The sequence below is a fragment of the Dermacentor variabilis genome, chromosome 11 (assembly GCF_050947875.1).
Source record: "Dermacentor variabilis isolate Ectoservices chromosome 11, ASM5094787v1, whole genome shotgun sequence".
In the NCBI taxonomy this organism is placed as follows: Eukaryota; Metazoa; Arthropoda; class Arachnida; order Ixodida; family Ixodidae; genus Dermacentor; species Dermacentor variabilis.
In genome coordinates this window covers 73210352-73234465 of record NC_134578.1, presented here as the reverse complement: position 1 = coordinate 73234465, position 24114 = coordinate 73210352, and the positions used below count along the sequence as shown (strand labels likewise).

At 45.1% G+C, this 24114-nt stretch overlaps 1 protein-coding gene across 2 annotated transcripts in view; it reads left to right on the top strand.

Moving 5' to 3' along the window:
• The window catches only part of LOC142563560 (synaptotagmin-9-like), a 110048-nt gene that overhangs the window by 45825 nt on the left and 40109 nt on the right, over nucleotides 1-24114 (top strand). The window contains exons 2-3 of one of the 2 annotated variants that reach the window (XM_075674143.1): nucleotides 21659-21821; nucleotides 23010-23221. In XM_075674143.1, the coding sequence (XP_075530258.1) occupies nucleotides 21670-21821; nucleotides 23010-23221 (364 nt within the window). In that variant the 5' untranslated portion in view covers nucleotides 21659-21669. Of the gene's footprint in view, nucleotides 1-21658; nucleotides 21822-22780; nucleotides 22903-23009; nucleotides 23222-24114 lie in introns of those variants that run through there. The other variant, XM_075674144.1, reaches the window with a different exon arrangement.

The following is a 24114-nucleotide window of genomic DNA, read 5'->3' as shown; positions in this document are numbered from 1 at the left end:
GATCACGCTCCTGTCGCCGCGAGAAAAAATTGCCGTCCTGGTAGCGGAAATTTGGACCTTTCTCTCGTGAAAAAAGAAAATTAATATTTATCACAGCGACACGTTTTGTTTTTAACGTGAAACTGACGTTTCGTTTTGAAAAAAAAAGAAAGCAAAAGAAAAAGGCCGCCGAAAAGGTATTTGTCGCGAGCAAAGAAAAATGTTTCTCCTTGCGACAGCGCGTAAAACTTGGATAATAGATTTTTTGTTTCCTTTGAAGGAAACAATGCAGTGTTTTCCGGCAACGAACAACTAGAGTATAAGCGGCGTTTGTTGTTACTCAATTCAGAGCTACGAGCCAGTTGGAACGAAACGCCCAATTTACGGTTTCCGGGCAAATGCAGCATTTTGCCACGGAGCTTCGTCGTGGAGAAGCAAAGCCGTATGTCCGAGAAAACCGTGTCGTTCATTTTCGCAGCCTGCGTCGTTATTAACGAGGCGATAAAGCAGACAGGGCCGCTCGATACCCATGTGCATTTCGATTTTTCTAAGACACACGTCCGCCACGTTTCAACTGCACGGTTCGCTTTTTCGGTGTTCTCGTAAAAAGACTGGACACTGCCGAGGAACGATGCCCAATACGGATTCACCGAGGCAGCAGGGATGCGTTATTTTGCCGTCCATAGGGTATTTTTTTTTTCGATTTCGCTTTCTGGGAAAGGCAGCCTTCTGTAATGTAAATAACGCCCGCCACGTCAGAGAGAAACAATGCGCGTTCGCGCGGCACCATTCGTTTCGCGCACAGTGTCCAGCTCCACGCGCAGGCTATGTCGAAACGAATCGACGGCCATTTTCACACGACGGGGCTTCGCGACTGTAGCCGACGAGGGTACGTCACGATCGAAGCAGCAGAAACATAAAAAAAAACGCTGGTTACGGAAAGACAAGAATTACCCGATAAAACAGTGTTGACGCCTGACGCAGCGCCTAGCTGTTGGCTTCGACCCTTCTGTGCGGATCCATCACATCCCCTCCCTTTGTTATTCTTAGTCCATCCTTTTATTATTTTATTTTATTTCGCGTCTCCAATCAGTTCTGGTCTCATCTTTGGTGCGCGATCGAGCCGTCCACGTGCTGAGCGGTGCCGACGGCGAAAGACAGAAGGGAAAAATAATTCGAGGAAGCAGGATAAAAAAAACTCTATAAGAGAAATGCCCCGGCATCGGTGTCAGGTACTGCGGCTGAGTTACGCTGCGTCCAGTCTTTCAGCTGTTCCTATGATATTGGATGTTTCTGTTTCGTTCGTTTTAGTCGCGCCTCTTTTACTACCACGTTACTCACCCTCCGCTTGGTACACCCTGTATACGCGCTGGCAAGGTCACTACACCTGCGGTGCCAGTCTCGCCGGAATACCCCCCCCCCCCCCCGTCTGATACCTGTATCGATCCGCTGTTGACGACGTGCAAAGTCAGGCGTGGCGGGAACGAATGGTGGAGGCCAGGGAAGTGCTTCTGGATTTTGTCTCGTTCTTCGCGCAGGCTGAATGTGCCGCTCGGAGCGTCGTGTGTTGCTACTCTCTTTCCGCGCCTTTCTTTATTATTATTCTTTTTTTTTCTGCGCCTCCTAGGCTGACACTGCCAAGGCACCGCTAACCCGACGCAAGTCAAATGACAAATTTTCTCACGGTTGAATTTTCAGCAAATGGACCTCTAAAGCATATCCTACAGGTGCTCGCATATTATTTCTCCGTTTCTGTTTTGTTTACGAATCTTATGAGGAGTACGTTTAATTATATTTGCAGCCTAGCCTCTTCAGGCACGCTACATTTAAAAACGCGACGAATACGCGTCAAGGGACATAAAGAATTACAGTAAGAGATAGGGATATGGGCGGCAATGTTTCGAAATAATTTATCAAATATGCCTCCTTCGCTTCAAATTATTAATAATACTGTGGTAAATGCTTCAAAGCAATACACAAAACGTGAAGGGCGCACACTTAAAGGAAATCCCTAAATAATTAGTTGAGTATTTAGAAAAGAATGTTCTAGATTTAGGTGTGATTTAGAAATTTCGACCATTTGTCGAAATTTCCGGAGTCCTCCACTACGGCAGGGCTCATAATCATAAAGTGGTTTTGGCACGTAAAACCCCATAATTTAAAGAAAAAGAAAAGAATGTTTGCAGTTACGGTTGCGATAGATGAACATAGACCCTGGTTATTTGGTCTGATAAAAACGTGTCAGTTGGAACGTGCAGTGATTGATAAGAAACAGTCACATAAAGAATGCGTATGCACAGCATTGATCAAACATTGGGAAAAAAAATAAAATTACGTAGGTTGTCGAATTCATTTATCTTTGCTCTTTACTTTCCGCGTGGTGAGCGTTGGTGTTTAATGCAATATTCTGACTCGTCAAATGTCGCTCTGGTCGCCGCGCTAGCGCCCACGACGTGTTTTTCTCGTACGCCCACTGCCATGGAAAACTTTCGCGCGTTTCGACGTCCCATAATTTCCTTTTTCTTCGGTTTTTTTTATTTCTTCTTTTTTTTTTGAGGGGCATGGTCAAACGCGTGCGTTATATTTGCGACAGGTCGAATTTGCCGCGAAATATGCCCTCATGTGGGCGCAGCCCTTCGATGCGCGTGGGATGCCTTGAAATGCGGACATATTGCTCACATACCGGGAAGGCACCTTTATATTTGTTTCGGTTAAGAAGATAGAAGAGGATATATTCCTCGCGTCGTATTGTCATGGCGCAAAAAGGACTCACCAACCCGCAAGCGATTTCATTGGAAGTTCTGGATTGGGAGCAAGAGCACCCAGCCCGCACGACAGTTACCGACTGGACATTCACGTGACACGTTCGTAATCATCAAGTATCCTCTTTCTTTTGTTATAGTTACAGCTGCATTAAGACAAAAATAATTAAGCCGCAGGAAGCATACGATAAATTACTTATTTGTTATCTTTAAGGTAAATGTAGAGATAAAATGAAAAAAAAAATGAGATGAAATGAATTTTGACGAAAAAAAAACAACTTCTGGAAGTGGAAGCCGCACATCTATCTCATTACGCGTAAGGAGGGTTACAATGGCGGCGATGTTTCGCGGCATTCTTGAGTGTTTCTTCTATGTTTTTACTAAAAGAGCCCCGGTTGTGTTAGCGAGCGCCGCAAATGGCCATAGAAGCGGCGGTATACCTTATGAATTTATTCTTTTTATTTGACCTAGGAGATTAAAATCAATTGAAGAAGCTCCTCTCCGACGAGGTCGAAATTTGATTCGCTTGACTTAACCACGTAACTCAGTGTGACAAAACACTCTATACTGAAAGTGAAAGCTTCAGACTCCGCATTTAAGAGGACATTTGTTAGGCCTCATACAAAATGTGAAAGTTTCTCTTTCTTTACATTCTGATATTTCTAGTTACCTTATTCGGTACTGGCTGTTGGAACCCAACTAGAAAACGCAAAGATAATTATATGTGCCTCGGCGGAGAAATTCCTAAGTCTCTCATTGCGTATTTTTCGTGAAACTGTAAAGAACCATTGCACATGCATGTATAAAAGTGTTGTCCTTTCGCACCTTTTCGGCCGAATTATAGTCGTACATTTCACCCTACCAACCTGACGTTCTTGTTTATTTTGTCGTTCCGTTCTATCTTTAACTAGCAATCTTATTATTTGCTTTAATTGCCATTCTACAGGGTGATCATTTTTATGTTTTGCGAACATTATAAAGACCACCTGTTGCAGATGACATAATTCTAATCATTGAACTGTGTTATTCAGAGAGGCAGACATTACTGGCACGAGAAAGCGAAATGCAACTGAACTGATTACCAACGCTAACTAATAAGTCTCTTAATTATTTACTTTATGGCATGTGTTGCAATCTACGAATTGTAGGCGGTAAGTTTGCAAGTACCACTTAGAACGAATTTCGCGAGTGACGCCAGTTTGGAGATATGCGCCATCAAAGTCGCCGTTACAACGCAGTGTTGTTACACTAAATTTTTTTAAGAAAACGCTCTTTTTCGCTTTGAAGCAGGAAAGTAACTGAAACGCATATGTATTTCGTCCCGCACTTTGGGGAGTAGTATCTCGAAAGTGGTGTCATCCTGCAAATTCTTTCAAGTTGGCACGTCTTGCAAGCTCACCAGCTGCCATTCGTAAATTGCAATATGTACCGTAAATTAATTAAGATGTTAATTTGCTTGTGTTAAGTAATTGAATGTGTATTTTGATTTCTCGGGCTAGTAATGCCCATCCCTTCGAATAATTCAGCTCAATGACAAGAACTATGTTGTCTACAACAGGCGATCTTTAATTATTGTGTAAAAGTTAAAGTGATCACCCTGTAGTTTTGTGGTGTGAAAAATACGTGAAGTTGTACTATTTGCTAGATGACGTTTTAAAGTAATCATCACCTCTGTTGTAAACATGAATACTTCATTATTTTATTACATTACCCGGGAAAGCCCAATCGACGGATGCTTTTTTACACTAGCAAGGGGCTATTAGACAGACAAAATAAACAGAAATATAAGACAGAAATATTAGGAGTTGTGCAGTAGATTGGTGGTTTCTTTCAAGTCAGCGAGGGGTGAGTGAAGCACAACGACGGGGTTGGCCAGTTTGATAATTTTCGTATGTCCTGGCAAAAAAAAAAGAAAACTAACTGTCCACTCTGTAAAGATGAAATGGCAACGAAAGCATTTCGCTTTTCGCTTGGCAGTTTTGACATTCGTCAGCATTATAGCTGCCATTGCATCTTCACAGAGTGGAATAGTTATCATTTTTTTAATTGTGAGTCTGGCGTCGTTGCTCGTTCGGAGACGGATGGGCTCCTCACGATTCTCGCTTTCGTTCAGCATCGCGGGAATGTCCTTCGTCGGTGGCCGTTTCGCCCCGGCGCCGTTTACGTTCTCGTTGCTGTTTCCTGCGGCGCTCCTCGTACGCATGTTGTTCTTCGGGTGCGCGAACTATGCGCTTCCGCCCGATCGTTAACGCAGCTGTTGAATGGCTCACACCCTTTAGATGAAAGGTTCATACCCTGACCCCTGTGGCATATACCTACAGGGGTATGTGTCATTGAGTTTGGACCATTTCTGCACGATCACCGGAATCGGCCCACATGATGGTTTTTTCTGTGGTCGAACGCCGGAAAAACTGAGTAAGGTTAGTCATATACAGCTTCCGCTCTAAAAAAATGAAGCAAGCTTCCCCGTGATGCGAGCATTTTGTGCTCGCAATACTCCTTCGCGGTCGATGCGATCGAAATGCGAAAAACAGACAAGGATGAGATGCCGTAGGGGTGTGATGTAAGGTTTAAGGAATTGAGAAACTGCGGATAGGGCCACTGAGCGAACTTAAATGCGGAACCAACAAAAATTGCGCGTATAGCGTTTGATCGCAATGAGAACCTCCAGTCTTACTGCGATGTAATATTACTTCCGGGTTCTTTCCTTGAAACTCGCTTAAGTGTTTCTATGATCTTTTTGTTTTAAACCTGCATGGAGAATGCGCTTCGTCTTTCTTTTGTTCCAAACATGTGTGTAGGGGAGGCTGGCATCGTGGGTGATTCCGATGTGTCATGCTTGCTTAGGCAAAGAATGTATGTTTAAAAAATTCTGATTTTAACAAATAAACCAGAAAATATTAAAAAATAAAGATTTTGATCGTGCTAACGAATAGGTCACATGCATTAAGTGAACCGTGCCACATTGTATGCCTCAACAAGCAGTGATGGCGGTTCATGTTAAAATAAATAAAAAATTATGTCACAGTCACGTGTATTTCTCATCTAGTTCAAATAAGCACGTCATTCAATACAATATATAGAAGGTTACGCACCAGGTCTAGAATATTTAGGCACACTTCGCAGAAATGTTAATTGGCAGAATATGAATATTTTCAATATAATTGATGCCACATATATAGCATCGCTCTAATACCTATCCGCAGTTCTTGACACTTCTACAGAAATTATTCCAAGGCACTCACCGCACACTCCACCACAACCTAATAACCACTGCGATCACTTCCGTTATTTTCTCTAAAATATGCCCACTTTCAAATTCTGCAAACCTATCGGTTTAGAGAATGCAGATGTATGCGCATGAGTTTGAGAGGGCTGGCTATGAGGAGGGAAGGAAGGAGGTACCCGCATTTGAATGCGAACACCCGCTCTCTTCGGAAAATATTCACACCGGTGCAGGAGAGGTAATGAATAGCAGGTTCACTGCTTCGGGAAGAGAATATGAAACGGCCTCAGGGAATATAACTTGCGTAAGCTGCGGAATCCATACACACTTGAAAAGAACGGATGACTCCAGTTTCCGGGTTTCGTCTTGTGACTTCCTAGTGCTTTTGTTTTATATAGGGGAATTCACTATAGAATAACAGAAATGCATTACTCTTACGGTTTGCGCAGCCGGCAGCAGTTTCGAAACTTTAGGTCTTCTGTTGTTTACTCTTTTCTTTTTTTTTCTTTCTGCCAGCCTTTACACCCCTTTCGTTCTTCACGAGTACATAATAGACAACGGGATATATCTTCTTGTTAACCTTCCTCTCTTTCCCTTTCATATCTCTTTCTCTAGGCATGTTCTGGAGGGAGCGTACGCAGTTGATATGTTCTACTTATTTTCCTTAATTGCCATTTGATAATTATATCTGTTCGAAAGTTATCCAGCGCCTCATGAGCGGGCGCGGACAGGGCTTCTCTGTGCGGCACACATAGATGAGAGACGCAGTGAAATAAATGAATGAAATGCACCTTGGAGATTAACTAGGACTGAGCCCGGCTGGTTATGCCTACACTTCGGGAAGGCAACCAAAATTGTGAAGAGAAGGAGAGAAAGTCGCTAGATGATGCGCGATCGAGTTTTCGACGACCGGCACAGCGACCAGAAATTGCGCGCAGTACCCACGCTTGGGTCCAGGTCTGCTGGCGGCAGCTATAGCTTGTGGGCCAGATGTGAGGCTGGGAGCGGCAGCATGTTTCCGAACTGTTTATGTTTGTGCAGTGTCATAGGGTAAAGCATCAACTTGATGGTGCTTGTTGTGTGTTTATTTTTCTCTCTCCCTTTACCCTATCCCAGTGCAGGGTGGCAAACTGGATCTCTATCTTCGGGTTAATCTCCCGGCCTTTCGTATCTCATTTATCTCTCTCACTCTCTCTGCTGTGTTGTTGCGCCAAATTCCACACAAAGTGGCTTACAGTGGCTAAAAGCTTTCTAGACAAAATCCTAGGATGGTTTCCGACACAGGTGCTTGTCTTGGTTGCCGTGCATGACAGCACGACAAAATTTCAGGGGGTTGGAGGCGCCAAGGTGGCCTGAAACCCGATAGGTCCCTTACCACCAGCTCACCCCCCCCCCCCTCCACTGCTCAAAACGCCCTCTGTTGTCGACGTATATGAAAGTGCTCAGTACCGCGTGCCAGATTGTCCTCTACGTCATGTTGCCTTCAGGAATTGCAGCAGCGCATTTGTTGACTTTCCGCAGCTGTTGTGTACGAGAACGTGGCCCCCAAGATGTTCAACACACGGAAATATTAAATTCTGTGAAAGAGTTTGACATCAAAAGCAGCTCAAATGAAACGCGCCCAATTGCCAGAGTCAGTAGGTGAGGCCGTATTTCAGTATCCGTTGTACATTTCGTTCTTGTAAAAAATAACGCAGAAGTGACGAGAAATTCTTATAAATGGCGTAGACATTAGGCAGAAAACTTGTGCAATCACTTGCAGGGCAAAAATCTGCAATTAGTACGAGCATCGGACACCTCCTGCGTGCTAGTCGCTGCGTAGATGACCAAACTGAAAAGGCGAGCAACCACCGTTGACGCAGCTCGCTAAATAAATGTATAATGAAGTCAGCCAGCTGGGTATAGCCGCACTCCAGGCAACTGCATTACAGAAACTGGGAAAAAAGAAATTATGGCCCGCACAAGGGGCACTTACTCTGAACCTGAATAGACTTATTACGCCGGTAGTAATGCCAGTTATGAGAACGTAACGAAGGCGGGAAAAGCTGAGCGCTATGTAGTGAAGAGAAACCAATTAGGCCTTTTCACGGGTGTTCCTTACACGTTTCTATGAATGCCGTCAGTTTCTACAGCGCCTATAAGGCGGGTCTGTTTGAATGCAACATTAAACACTTTTTCGTCATCATTTTTAGCGTATCGAATTAAGGTAAACGCGATTGATGTGCAATAAAGCTAGGTTACGTTAGTGTGCCAGATGCCGTGAGATAGGGACTTTCATCAAAGGGAAGAGAGAGTACAGGGAAATGGTACGGGAAGAAAGGAACGGGGGCGAAGGGGGCAAGGAAGAGAGCGAAAAGCGTTTTCTGGAATCAGTTTGAAGGCGAAGTGCTCCCGTTAGGTTCAAGTACGATCTTGTTTACGATGCTGTAGCATGTAATTTGTTGGGGTACACGTAAATGGTGGCGCGTTGCATTAGCCTGATGCACACGGAAGTTCATGGAAAACACAGCTGCTTGCAAATGGTTAGGGATTGACTGATGTAAGTTTCAGTTTGTTCGTTGGCGAACCTATACCTTGGAAAAGCTCGAAAGCTTGGTCGAAGCCTCGGAACTAATTTATGTCAACCTGGTGTTCTTCCACGAGCGCCAATAATCTTAGGACACTGGCGCATTAGCATGCTGATGTTATAGTGATGCGACCGGATAGCTTGCTCGGGGCAGCAGTATGACTCATTCACCGAGCCGCCTCATTATGAAAACGTGCGTTTGTAGAGTTCCCCCTGAACCGGCCTTTGTGCGATACTGAAACTGGTGCTTCGTGAATCTGTTTGCGGAAACAAGTGTAAGCAGTTGGGACATGTATTTGAGAGTGCCATCAATATCCGGCTCATTTCATTTCCAAGGACAGCGCTCCTCAAATGGCAGTCATGTACAATGCTCATGGAATGGCGGTCTCTAATCGCCCCGGGGCCCGGCCTTTTCATCGAAGATGCAAATCCGCTTGTAGGCCGCCCGTGTTTCCTGCAGGAAACTTTGAACCGCGGTTCTCTCGGCTTATTTGCAAGCTCGCAGTAATCGCCGAAGCCAATGCATTCCCGATTACCTTCTTGCGCACTTGAGTCGGCACAAGAACAATAGCGAATACACAGCATAACACGTGTTCATGGCATTCGCATATACGTGTACGTGTGGGCCGGTCGCGACGGTGACCCTCTTTTGCACTTGAGATTGGAATCGACTTGTGTACCGATAGGCGTCCTAGTCTAAGCCAAGGGCCAACAAAACTGCCATATGGCATATTTCATGACTCCCATCGGCGTCAAAGATGTCTTTGCACGCCTCGTTGTTCAAGGATCCCAACGCATAGGAGAGAAGTAGATTAAGGTTGTGTACAGCCTAACCGCGCCGGCCCGACTATTAACTTATGCATCTGCTAGAAGCCATGCTATATAATGCATTTCAGGGAATGCGCCGTGTGTGTATTCCCTCTTATTCTTTCTATACCATGCAGAAACAAAATTCCGCGGCACGCAATGCCTTAGTATCCACGCTGTAGAAAATATGCATAAGAAACAACCATAAATATTTATCCTCAAGCACCTAACACTGTTAATATTCGACCGTGTCACATTATTAACACCTACACGTTGTTGAAAGGGAAGGTTTCTGCTTCAACATGAATTCTTCAATTTTATGAACTGCTCAGAAAGATTTCTTTTTCTCTACTTATGTTGTGTGTATAACATTCGAGGTTTTGTCACTATATTCTTCTCGATATTCTTTGTTTAAAACGCTGCCGTCATTCTAAACACATCTGTAAATTAGGATATATGGGTCAGTAACTTGTAAATTAACACAGAAGCTAGGGAACAAGTTCAGGATCGTGCAAAGAGCGATGGAAAGAAGCGTGTTAGGCGTAAATTTAAGAGACAAGAAGAGTGTGGTGGGAATCAGAGAACGAATGGGGATAGCCGATACTCTAGTTGATATTAGGAGAAGAAAATGGAGCTGGGCAGGTCATGTAAAGTGTAGGGCAGACAAGTAGCGGGCCATTAGAGCTACGGAATGGCTGCCAAGGGAATGGAAGTGCAGTCGAGAACGGCAGGAAGTTATGTGGGATGGTGAAAGCTTAATGGGAGGTCAGTGCAAGAGGCCTTCTCCCTGCAGCGGACACAAAAATAGTTTGTTGATGATAATAATAATGATGCTGAATTCGGAGATGATGAGGAGCCGGAGCCGTTCAACAAGCGCCGACATCTTTCCGAAAACAGGTAATAATACCAATAGAAATCGCTTTTTTGTCCCAGTTACGGGATAAATTACTGATAAGAATGAACGCGAGTCTTCGTGCAACAATGTATTGTGCTTCGTCATTCCAAGGGGATGTTCTTTGTGATCTTGTCCAAGGCATTTATTCGGGCTAGTTGGTATGTGATCCTGGGAAGTACTGTAGCGCTAAATATAAAGGAACAGACAAGAGACATCTATGCATAGCGCCGTGTGTTGTCGTTTTTTGTTTGTCCCTGTCTTTTTAGTGCGGTGCGTGAACTTGTTCGTGAGCCTTTGACCCCACTCTCTGCAGTTTCATCAAGATAGGCGTTACTCCACCAAGCAATCACCTGTGCTTCCGTTGTGGATTATTCAGTACTACACATCCGTTCATTCATTCCGTTAATGAATTAATAATTCATTTCTGTGATTATTCGCATATTTAAGCGGGAAAAATGTCCAGGAAGCGAAGAGAGAAAGCTAGACATATGCGGGCGGATTCATTCTCTTTTTATAAAAGGCCGTCACGACTGACAGCATTTTAAAAAAAATCACTCCTCAGGCAGTCCGTACAGCTTAACCAGCGAAGCTGAGACATGCGGCCCCGATGTTGATCACTCCATGGAATCCCGACAGTTCATTATACGACAGCTTGGTAGATGGCCGGAGCCTCCGTACGCAGTTGCTGCTTGCGATCGGCTGCGGGAGCCAGTTCCTCTGCCCGGGCTGCAGCATCGGCAAGGTGTCAATTAGCTCTTTCCCGCTTGTGCTCGCAGAATTGTTAATCGATGGCTGCCTGCTCCTCACGAGCACGTCTGACGCGGGGCCGATTCATATCGGAGCCGGAGAGAAACTGCTGCGCGTGTGCTCGGCTGCGACGGAGAGCAATGACATCAATACTAGTGCAGCCAATCTCCTGCCTCTGTTCCTTTTTTTTTTCGCTCCTGCGCACGGGGTTGCGCCTGAGGAGTTTTCGGTGTACAAGCGGCAGACGTATGGATGGGCGAATCGGCGGGCCATACGCAGCTTCACTGTAAAACAAAGCAGGGAACAAAAGAACGAAACACAAGAAATTAAGTTACATATCACAACTGACACCAATTTCCTGATGTCATTAGCCTTTTCGCGAGCTCATTCGATAGTTCACTTTCTCCAACGAAGTTGCAACTGCTGCGGCATTGAATATACGTGAAAGGACAGCGCGGTCCCGGGCAAACCTTCCTGTAGCGTTTGTTATCACCGTTTGGAGCGCTGTATTTGTCGAAGTATTCGAAGCACGACACTAGCTTCTTAATTAATTCCTAGAGGGAACTAGAAATTTCTCCCGCAACGCAGATCACATTTCTGCAAGTAGGACTCTAATGAGGCCGTGTTTACGTACAAAGTTTGCGTGACCTCATAAGACAGCGGCATGAGCTGGTGCCTCGCGAACGTTGCCTGGTCTCTATTACGAGCTACAGGCAGAGCAGCGGTCCCACTCAAGCTATCGCACATGGCATTTCACAAGTTCTGGCCTATCCTTGAACACCGACGTCTCCCACAAGGAAACGGTGCAGGTTATTTTTCTTGTTTTACGAATCAACGGTTCTCTGCCATGCTTACTGTTTACAACAGTGAACTACTCCTCAGAAGAAACATCTTCCAATACATCGTTCTCGTGCGTAAAATATTGTGCAGCTGTGAGACTTGCGGAGAAACAACTCTCCTTATCGCACACGCGCAATTCTTCCTCGCGTGTTGAACACGTGGCGACCTCTAATACGATAAACATTTCACCTAAAAGCATGGCCGAAGTGGTAACTCGGTATGCGACAGCTACAACGACGGTCACGTCGGACGACGCAGCCTAGCACGTCCTTATTCCCGCTTCTGTGTCTTTAAACTCGTAATTTATATCGCGTCTCGTGTGAAGCCCGACGCAGCAACTGCGACGTTTGTCGGCGCAGCGAGCTGCGCTATTTCGCTTGATGTTAGGTGAGCGTTTTGCTTGTCTTTAAAACTCGTCTTTCTTTAGCGTGGGCCCGGAGGTCCCTGTTGAACTTTTTCTGGTGCAGTGTTCGCAGTATGGGCGATCAAGTGTACGTTTGCTTGTGCAGTTTCGCCGCATCAATAGACACATTTTTCAGTAACCAAAATGCGTCGCCGTCAGTCATGCCTCGCTAAACAGAATTTTGATTACAGATAGCCCTCAGCAATTTTTATGTCAGTAATCGAAATAATTTGCTTTGATATATTATTCTTTGTGGCCTCTAACATTTTGTGGTGTCTTTTAGGACCTTAGAACCATGTGGCATTCGTTCGTGCGCGTACGGCTGTATTTTTATTGCATAATGTGCATTAAATTCTATTAAGACAATTGTATATAGGACGTTTATTCCGGTCGCGTTCTTTCTTTAATTCTATTAATGCTTTCTTTTATGTAGGCGTAGTATGCAGCTACGTCTGCGGGATATGTTTTTACCTTACAGTGGGAAATAGGTACCCTCAATTTCCTAACTGTGTCTTGTGTTAGCCTGCTCAGATTTAGCCTAACCTCTCCCCTTGATCCAAAGTTATTAAACAACGAAAGGCAAACACAACACATAATCAAGTGCGACACGCAACACAAGACGCCACTATTAAAATAGCGCTATTACCGTAGGTGCATCTTTTCGCGTTCGCTGAGCGCACACGTGATATGCGCAATACAGTCATCCCCAGAGAAACACTATAGTTTGGTGACTAGGAGGTACACATACAGAGGTTGGTTCTTACACAATATGATCGTAGGCGTGGCATCGTTTCCATGTTCCTCATCCTCACAGATATGAAACTAACGTCTTCTGAGAAGGTGATTGACAATTGACAAAAACTTTATTGAAGTGTCCTGAGGAGCTTGATTGCGGGGAATCAGGTTGGTGGGACCGGGAGGTGGTGACTCTCTGCGGCGTCGCGAGCCCTCTGGACAGCCTGTAGTTGGTGCGTAAATTTCAAGCTCTTAAGCAAGGCGTCCTATTTGGACTTGTTTTGAAGTTCGGAGCCCGCATTGTACGGGCACAGCCAGAGCATGGGGTCGAAGGAGCAGCATGCTTGACTGCATTTGGAGCACGAATGCGGGAAGTTAGGGTCTATACAGCTAAGCTCTCTGGGTGTGCGTTACGATCTCGTCTGTAAGAGCCTAAAGGTAACGGCCTGAGCCCTGCTCAGTTTCCGGCTGGGGGGAGGGAATTTCCTCCTGCTTTGTCTGTAATGCGACGTAATTACGTGATAGGTGGTAAGAGGAATATTGAAGGGGGCATTCCTGTGGGCGAGCCAGATCGTTAGCTCGGGCGCGGTTCGTGGATTCACGCGCCAGGCAGTCAGCCTGCTCGTTAGTGTTGCAACCCGCGTGGTTAGCTATATCGATCACGCGGGCCGAGAACCTCGCTATGCTGTGGCCTCCAGTTTCTTCGCCCGTAGTACTACGAAGGGATCTGTTGACGATGCCAGCTACGTGGTTAGAAACTAGAGCGGACGACGAAGCCCTGACCTCCGTGCGTGAGTCGGAGAAAATGGTCGACGGGCCTTTTTCGGTTTGAAGAGCCAACGCTATCGCGGTTTCCTCCGCCTCGTTCGCGTGTTTAGTGTAGATTGACGCCGCGCTGATAAGTGCTCCGCGCACGTCAACGACCGAGATTGCAAACCTGTCTTCGCTGCCGTATTTGGCGGCGTCGACGAAGAATGTATATGCCCCGTAAGGATCGGTTCGTTGAAGGATGGTTCTAGCCCGCGCTCTTCTGCGACCTTCATTATATATCCCGTGGTTGTTCCTTGGTACAGGCGCTAACTTTATAACCTCGCGGGCAAATTTAGACAGGGGGCATCTGTCAAGCAGTGCCTCTATAGGGAGCATACCAGCTTCATCAAGAATATTATAGCCCGGCTTAGTTGACGAAAGCCTGAAAATCTGTGCAATAAACTGTGCTTGGATTAATTCGTCTGTGATGTTGTGAATTACGAGCTTCAATAGCTTTATCGTGCTAGTGGACTGTGGAATACCGAGCATTCCTTTGACGCCGGAACCGATGAGCGTGTCGAGTTTGTTCTTTTCTATTTTGCTACATTTGAGGAATGGGGCCGTGTAAGTAATTTTACTGATGAAGAAAAGCTTGGAAAACTCTGAGTAGGTCGTACTCTTTGGGTCCTCCCATTTTGCTTGTGATTGTATTGATAAGTCTTAGTATATTGTTCGCCTGCGCACCTAGCTTGTATAGAGCTTCTGCATTAGAGCCTTTTGGCATTGATTAAAAGTCCTAAAATTTTTATGGAGTTCACCCTCGGAACGGGGTGCCCTTCTCGTGTCGAAATTTCGGCTGGTGGCGTTTCCAGAGGCTCGAGGTTTCTAACGCCATCCCTGGCCTGTCTGTAGAGGAGGATTTGGTCGGTGAAAGCATGAGATTCGTGCATGTAAGAAATTATTCTGTTAGTATTCCGTATTTCGCGATATAGTGAACTGACAACCCTAGCCTTCTTTCAATAAGATTCCAGCCAGAAGGGGGGCATTTTTGCAGTCACTGTTGTTACCCTGTCGCTTACCTAAGGGAAGGAATTTCCACATAAAAGAAAGAAATATAACTAACAACGGGGCATATAGTGGAATTTTATTGCGTTTTATGTACACGTAGCAATGCACATATAAAGATGTGTGTCTGTAAAAAAAACTCACTGTAGCCCACGCGAACATGTCGCAATATTAACTCTTACGTAGTCGCTAAAGGCACTACGAAGCAATGCTAAGCCAACCGCAAAATTGAACGTAGAGCTGCTTGGCCTGAAATACAGCGCTAATAGCTAACTGCAAACCGTCTATTGTTTTTGTCCTTACGACCTAAATAGCTTTGTTTTTTTTTCTTATTCTGCCGAACACATTAAATTCTTAACCTGGCGCTCAAGCCGCCTGCAGGCGCCATTCTCACTGCCAGCGTCGTACCGTCCCAGCTGAACGAAAATGCAGCTTGACGAAGACGTTACAATATTTCTCTGCTTTCTTTATGACGGGAGACCGATAGAGTGCTGCATCGGCATGGACCATGCGCGGTTTAAAGGACGCCCCCATGGTCTGTCTGCCCTCTTTTGAACACACGGAAGCCCCGCACCGAATTGTTGAAGCAGTGGCAACACGTACAAGGCGAAGGCTTGGCACTTTCTGTGATTCATCTGTTTGCTCTCCGAACGCAAAGAAGCCTGCGTTCTGGGGAATGAAATTGTAAGGACTGCCGTCTTGAAATCAACAGTCTTAACGCTGATTGCGCTTATCTGCGACTTTAACCATACGTTCGAAGGATAGTGTCATCGCTACTCCCGAGAAGAATCCCCACGGCGTGTCTGAAGCCCGGCTTAGCATAATAGCGGCGTCTACATGCAGTGAAAAGAAACCCTTTTTTTTTTCGGATTGCAAACATCCTTCTGACTTCCATGCTCGTAGAATAGGGCTTGAGCTTTACCGTGGCGATTCTGTGCGTTCTCTCATTTTTTTTCTAGGAAGACTTTCCGAGCGCCGCAGGAAATTTACTAGGTCGCGTAAGCGTGACAAAAGGGGCTCTATGTCTGCATTGAAAAGGGTATACATTTCTTTTTGTCATGCAGCAAGTGCCTCAAAATCTAGAATTGCTTCATGCAAAGCACACGGAGCAGTGTGCTCTGCACGACATTTCACTTCTGCTGCGGCTGTTCATGAAAATTTTATGAGTTGTCAGAAAGCCAGCAAGAGCAACCCTGATTACTCATTGAAAGTGCTGTGTCCCCTAGCGAGAGAGTACACCCGTGGTCCTTCGTCCGCTTTAAGACAAGTCGTTTGCTTTTCCGCTCCATTAATCTTCCATTGAAGCAAAATCGTCCTTTCATCTCAAACAAAATGTAAGGTTTGAAAATCTCAATTTCTCGTAAACTTTCTCTAAGTATTTTCTTTTCCCTCTTGAACGACCTAGGTTTCAAAAAAAAAAATAATGTTTACTCCTGCTAGGGTTGATTGCGACAGCCGCGGCCGGCCGTGAAACCAAAGGTCGTTGCCCTTAGGGGTGGCCGACCTTTACGCGAGTGAAGATTGTCGTGTTTATCGCTCGCGCAGCATTTCGTTCCTGTGCTTTCTACGCTTGGCGTACCGGCAATATTTTTGACTTCATTCACTCGATGATATGGGACGCGTAGGCAACTTTCGCGGGCGACTTTTCCACTGCATTTGACTGTCCAGTGAATGTGCAGAAATAACGAGAAGAAATGAGCGGATCACGTTTGCGCGCGCGCACACACACGACGCACAATAAGCAGCGCTTAGCGATAGCGCGCTTGAATCGATGAGCAACGTAGCGGACACGACAGGACATTTGATGCGGTGCGAGCGTAAGTATTCTGGCTAAGAAAAAAAAATTGAACAAAAAAGCGGAATAGGAGAGGTAAAAATCAATCACGAACGTCGGGTTAAATTTTAGTGCCACCTTTCGCCTCAGCAAAACAAGTACGCTGCTAAAATATATAGAGTAAACATCGCATCGCGTTCTGTCCGCCTAAAAGCCGTTCACGAATAACGCTTCCAGAAGCGTTGCCATTTCGTAACGTGGCAGGTGGCTGGAGTATTCGGGCCGACTCCGTAGAAACCCAGAAGGAGAAACTTTATCTTTATTATGGCGGCAGAATAGCAGGATCTGTGTGTTTTCTTTTGTTGTGTTGATGTGAAGTGAAATTCAGATTGTTCCCGCGTCGTTTGTTCTTATCCTCGACAGCGCACATGCGCGAGCTTAAAGAACAGCTATACAAAGAAGCAAATAGATAACCCGACTTGGGTTTCTGTCTTTTTCCTAAACCCCACTCGATGGGAGAAATTGTTTTCTCTACTGACGAGAACTGATAAATTCCAAGCAAAGGTTCCGCTAGCAGCGAAGGGGCAAGCTGTCAACACTCGGGCTAACGACACATAAAGTTCACGTGCCACACATCCAAGCAGCTACGTCTTCATATCCTTCCCCGCCTCCGATAAAGATCGTAGCTCACAGCTCTTTGCTCATTTACTCATTACATCTTCACTTAAAAGTTAATTTTCAAGTTAACGAAAGCTATAACATCGACGCTAGGCAGGGTGCACCAACTATCATACACCAAGATTTGTATATATGCAAATGCCGCGTAGCTGGGCAGAACCTAGGTAATGTTATTTGCCGTCACTTGGAGATGCTCAGATTATCTTTATTTTCGCATTAAGCCTAATCGCACAATGAGCCTTAATTAATTAATCAAGTTCTCAAATACTGTAATTACAAGAAAAGTATCAATTAGAAAATTGTAGAGCGACATGAAAAACTTCCGATACAGCTTTCTGTTGCTTATAAATACGTGTTACATGAAAGCGTTTTTCCGAGCGCCAAGCAAGCCTGCGAATACACGCAAAATTGCCAAGCGACTGGCCGCTCGAGGCACCTTCCATGTATTCGCGGGTTTCCTTCACGTTCGCAAAAGCACTTTTATGTAGCACGTATAAGGCAACAGAAAGCTGTAGGGAGAATTCTTCACGTTGCATTACAATTTTCTTATGGACACCTTTAATCTAACTACCATATTTTAAAAGTCATATAATTATTTAGGCAGAATTTCATTAGGCAGAATGTAAAAAAAATATAATCTGAGTATCTCCAAGCGATGACAAACGACATTAGCTTGGTTCTCTCCAGCTACGTCTCATTTACATATATTTAAATCTTCGTGCATGGTATTTCGGACACCCTGTATAAATACATATGTAGGAATAAAGCGGCTGCCCAGGTGCACTAAGTAGTGTATTGTTTTTTTGCATAAGAACCTATATATTTTTGCTGCAACGTATCCTAATTTTGTTATAAGGCAATAAAGCGTGATGGATTCATAAATGGCCGAATTTTGCGATTGCAGCTTGCGAAATGGGCAATTTAGAAGGTTTCCGGGTCATTGCGATGTTCATGGTAACGACTTCGCTGAAGGCGAGGTAAGGTTTGCCTTAGCAATCCCGATTACATTTCGTGCTCATTTATGAAGACATATACTAACGCTATGGTAGATAACGTTGTGCGTGCCACTAAGGCAAGCTACCGGTCTAAGCCGAGATAATCTTCGTCGGCCCCTTCGTTCGCAAGATCGCCAGCTTCGATCCGGCATACCGGTAGGGATCCACAGGAGCCACGCAGGCTATCTACGCAGATTGTGACTTGGCGTAACCTTCGTGCAACACTATCGGCATCAATTGAAGTCATAGCGCTATACTGACACGGAAGTGAAAGTGCAATTCCTAAGGTATATTTAGTGCAGACAATACGGCCAGCCGTTGGCGTGTAAAGAGGCTGCAATAGCAAAATAAATGTTGCATCTGCTCTCGTTTATAGAATGCAGGGCTCAGTCGTAGTCCACCGGTCTAACGTTACACAAGAGCTATGTTGCGTTAGCAACGTTAAGGCGAACACGACACAATGGTTTAATCACATTATGGACTATGCATTCGTCGCGGGATCCATGGACACTCTGAATGTGCAGCTTTGAAACTAAAAACAAACAAAGAAACAATCAAGCAAAGAATTTCACGCCCAGTTGTCCTAACTATTAACCTTAAGTGCCGATGGATGCTATCCGGCGTGATCGTTTTCCTGTACCATGGAAACAGAATCTTCGGCATAGAAAGAGTGGCTGAGAATATTGTACAGTACATAAGTTCACAACAATGAGGCTTACTCACTCACCCTTGCGTGCTGGGTAGGTACTGAATTTCATTTGTAGACCGAAATAACAATCAGAGAAGCCATTTAAATGCGTATCTGTCGGAACACCATACATTTCTGGCTATTGTTGCGTAGAAGGAGCCTAATTTTGCGCGTATTGCTGACTTTGCTACTCGTGTATTGAAGTTGTAGATGCATTACTTTTACATGGTCCGCCAGTGACATTGTGAGTGAGTGGCCGTGTTTACTGTGGCCCACATAGTTTTCGCGGCGAAGTAAGATGGCAACAGTCAGTGAAAAATGACTAGCACAGTACTTTTGTGTAATCTCATTTGCTTGTAAACGCATTTTATTTAAACTCAGTTATTATTTTTTATTGAGAAAGAAATGAAATCGGGACATATATTCACCTATATTGGTGACGGCTACTCTTTTCACATGATAGGAATAGGAATAAAAGAGATAAGAAACGTCACAGGCTACAAAAACCTACAGCGGAGCTAGCTAAAGAGCATAAGTGAAGTCCGGAAGACGGAGCTCATCGGAGCTGTATCATGGGCTTGTGTTCGGACATCAGTATACGCGTATATGCGGGACTGTGTGTGCGTCCGTGAGCGGTGTAACCCTTTCTCGCACTTCGTCTCTGTATGTGTTCTAGTAAAATGAGAAACACTTCTTAAACAAAGACAAGCTTGTCTGAGTTGAGATAAAACTTCATTTCCCTCTGTTTTCTTCTCTGTGAACAGAGGTTAGTGGCCGCTGAACGGATACTCTAAACCAGGCACTGTGCTTGCGTTTGCTCACTATGGCTCAGTATTCTCTTCTATTTAAAATGTTACGGACATGTGAAGCCAGATTTCAAACCTCTGGTGAGGAGCGATACAGTTTACGGGTACACGACCTTTATAGGCGTCGGTTAGGGAGCTCCCGTGAAAGCCACTAAATTCCTTAAGGGGGCCCCACGCCCGAAGTTATGCATGTTGCTTTCATTCCACATTTGCTTACTGTGAAACATGATGATTCCTCCAGGGTCAGTGAAAGTGCCGAAATCGGAGCATTTGTTATCTTAATTTGCTCCTGAAATTAGTTTCAGTACCAATTGCGGCGTCATACATCAACAATTTTCGGCCACCTATGTGACGAAAATGCGCGTGACTTATGCTGTTCGTTTAGATTAGCTCGCGCGTTAAGAATACATTGCGCACGTTTATGGCGTCCATACGAAGACGACTTGAAAAATGAGTACATCTTCTATACATTCTAAACCTGCCAAGATGTGCACATATTTGCGCAATATGAATTCGTTTCATTTGCATCTGACATTAGGTGCACTGTCCAATTGTCTACAGTCAAAACATAATGCAAGAATTAGCATTTTTCCGTAGCACGGTACATGTGAGCAGTGTATAAAGTTGATTCCGTGTATTTTTTACAAACATCCGATGGCCAAGGTGCGTTTGCAGGCGCCCCTACTAGATGTCGCCACCATATACAGTCAGGCTCGGGACCGGGCCCGTATGCGTGTCTCGTCTGAATCGCAACTCGTCGTACACGCTTGCTGGTGAAACGTGCGGAGAACTCAGCTTTACCAGTAATGGACGCTACAAAGTCGGCGTTGTTAAATACGATGAAAGCTTTATTTTTTCTGTACTCCCGCACGTAGTTACTGTAACCACGGTAAAGACCCCATTGAAATATCGCGACTGCGGCTTGCGGTGGGAAGGCCACAATGAAAAGAAAGATTTAGGTAATGCAGGATGTAAGCCGAGTTTTGATGCGAAACAGTGTAAGTCCTCTCTAGATGGAGCGAAATGCGAGAGCATGTACCTGTACGTTTCTGTCAGCTGCTTCTTGTTTTCAAATTGTAAGCTTCATAGCTGTTGTCTGACTACGTCTATTTTCGTGATTATTTTTTTTTTTGCATTCACCGCTTGATAACAAAGGAACACATCCTGATGCAGAACATCGCAAGTGTAAAAGTGTCTCAGGGCCCCTGTAATGTGATGATACGGACAAGATCACTGAGGTGCCGCGCTGCGTCTGCTCTCAGCAAAGAAATCTAGGCGCTTTCATTATCTTCATGTTCCTCCAGGGCAGCTTTCGGGCACCTTCGTTGTCGAAAATACCGCAGCGCCCCGATGGCCGCGGAAATACCATGCAGTTGCACCTTTTATCTAGTTTTACTTGGCGTGACGATACCCTGCTGTGTCTCTTGCGAAAAGGCGTTTTCTTTGCGAACGTCTGTTCATTTCTAATTTGTATCGCGGATGGTTCCATTATGTGATACGTTTGCGCAGTAAAAACATTAAAACACCTCGTATGTAACCTGCCACCATACGACGGCAACAGGCGTTTCCTTCGAACAACTTCATGGCAATTGCAATAGATGACAAGCCTTTTACATAATATCCCCATGCGTCTGCAATGAGCAAAGCCAGAAAGATGCTACTGCGTCTCTTAAAGTGCACCAGCCTATATGACCGCTTGTGGTGAATTGAACGCTGAAACTCTCCGTTGAGTGTATGTTTTGCGTGTGTGCTGTAAACTTAGATCCTTGTTCTCAAGTCGCAGTCCCCTTTCCAACTTCACTAGTGTAGGGTAGCCAACAGGACCCAGCCTTACTAACTTCCCAGACTTCGCTTTATCACTCGCCTCTGTTGTTTGGTGTATTGGTCAGAAATAAACGATCACGAAGCCACTATTTCTGTACTTATTTTTTTTTTATTGCAGATCCGGCGGACATGTCACTGCTACTGTTGCTACTGGCGGCCATATTTGTGTTTGCCGTGGTGCTTGTGGTGACATACCTGACGTACCGGCGCCTCTACGACAACCTCCAATTCAAGCCGAAAGTGCTTAACGACAGCCCCGTCCACGTCAAGATCGCCCCGAGGTAATAAGAGAGGCTATGAGAACGTTAACCCGCTTCATCGCTTGTCATGCAAGCCGAAACAGCGCTTTTAGGTGGCAACAACATAAAATATTATCCTTATTATTTTTCTTCTCATATATATGCTTCCCCTTATCCCCTCCACAAGTGTAGGTTAGCCAATCGGACGCGTCCATGCTTAACCTCCCTACCTTTCCCTCTTCGTTCCTGCCTCTCTTTTGCCTGTTTTGACACCTACCGCGGTGGCTTAGCGGGTGGTGTTGAACTGCTAAGCACGAGGTCGCGGGAACAAATCCCGGCCGCGGCGGCTGTATTTTTATGGGGGCGAAGTGCAAAAGACGCCCAATGATTACATTGCGCTTTTGCGAGCACATCTTTTGTTAAGAAAAGCTGGCTTAAAAAGAATCTGCTAGATGTTACGACGACAGGAAAACTACGTCAGAGAAGCGTCACCTCACAAATTACGGTTCTGATTTGTAGATGCAATAAACCGCAAATTTTCATTAAAATGGAATTTGGCACTTGACAAGTAATATTTTCATTGCGCTGTAGTGACATTCCTCATTCTTAAAATGTCACCTTGTACGGCACCTTTCAATCCCGCCAAGCTAGAATGAGCCAAAGCGGTTCGATATGAAACCTCCTCATAAAATGTGTCAGAGTTTTAAACAATTTTAACACCTACACTAATGTCTGATTAAGTACAGCGTGGACACAGGAAAGCAGAAAACAGAACTTGAGCATTTTGAAGTCTCGTGAAGTAACATTATTCGTTTATTGAAACAAGAAGGAAGTTCATAGCAGCATGGATGCTTCAGGTGATCAGCAGTACTCGAACATGGAATGTCGCTGAAGCCAACGTGTAAACAAGGAGCATCGTCATCGTATAGGTCAGCAAATGCGTCAAGGCAGCAACTGCGTTCCTTTCAGTGCCGATAGACACAAGTAGTTTAGTCGAAAGGTTAGCTCCGGCTAGATTCCTTGTTGTACCCCTGTTTATAATTGGTTTGTGGTCTACAGTTAACAGCGCCAGGTATGATTTACCACTGCGGGTATTGCGGCCGTACACCGCTCTGATATCTAGGCGAGTACATGATGTATTCCAAATCATCGTCCACATTTCGTTCATTAAATTAGTCCCCAAGGCCCTCGCTAATTTAAACGATTGTTTTTTTGTTGTTGTTGTTTCAGGTCTCCCAGCTCTTCTAACGTACCGTCAATCACAATCAGCCATAGCCTTCCCGAGATGAAGGAAGTAGTGGCGGACGGGGTTCAAGAGAGTGCCGGCAAGAAGGTGGCTCCCCTGAGGCAGATTACGCTCCCGACCGTGCCTACCCGCCATCTGACCTTCCAGAGGCAGCTGTCGCACCGTCTTGATCTCTCCACAACTGTGCCATTCGAAGGTAATTTCAAAAGAGTGCGAATGTGGCGATCCTTGGTGATACATTGTTAGATGTGCAGTGCGTGAACGTGTTACCCACTCCCTCAGTAAAACCCTATCGAGGAAAGATTTCAAATGCGTTAGACATTAGTGCGCGTTTGTTCTCGGCCGAGCTGCTGCAGGAGCTACAACACGTCAGCTTCTGAGCGATATGAAGACGGCAACACAATGTGCATTGTATTGCCATCGTCTTTTCTCATTCCACGCTGCGTTGAAGCAGACATTGCTTAAAGAATGCTTGGTCAACAGTAAGCCAGGTTGAAAAAAATTTTGCGGTACAGTGGCTTCTGCTTTTTATGACAAGCGTGTGTTCGGCACATTCCGATGCAACGTTATGAGGCTTAGCGCACTACGAAATTGGCGTGCCGGTGACTATACGAGTGTATAAAGAAAAGTGTGAGCTAAACAATTCAGTAAATCAGGGCTTTGTGTGCCTACTCCTGTCGGCACTGAGCTCATACGCTAACTTGAGGACTGCGTATTGGTTGGCAAGAATAACAGAACTTGTGTTGGCATGTCTCCCACGCATAGATATGCCACGAAACTGCATGCAAGTGAAAATGTGGCAGAGGAGTTTGGTTCAGCTTCTTGAAAGTTGGTGTCCAACATTTTGAAGCAGAACTTGTATAAGCTTGCCCCAAACAGGATTGTCAAAAATAAAGCCCGAACATGGGGAAGTATAACTTTTTGCCTAAAAGATTCTCCGTTTTGGCGTACTAGCTAGGTTCCATCACCTCCCCCCCCCCCGCGGGAGTAGTACAAACAGCACTGACTTTGAGAAGCATGAAAAATTTACATGAAAATTTCAATTTTCCTGGTCAGTTTGTCTTCCTGAATAATACGAAAATCTGGTGA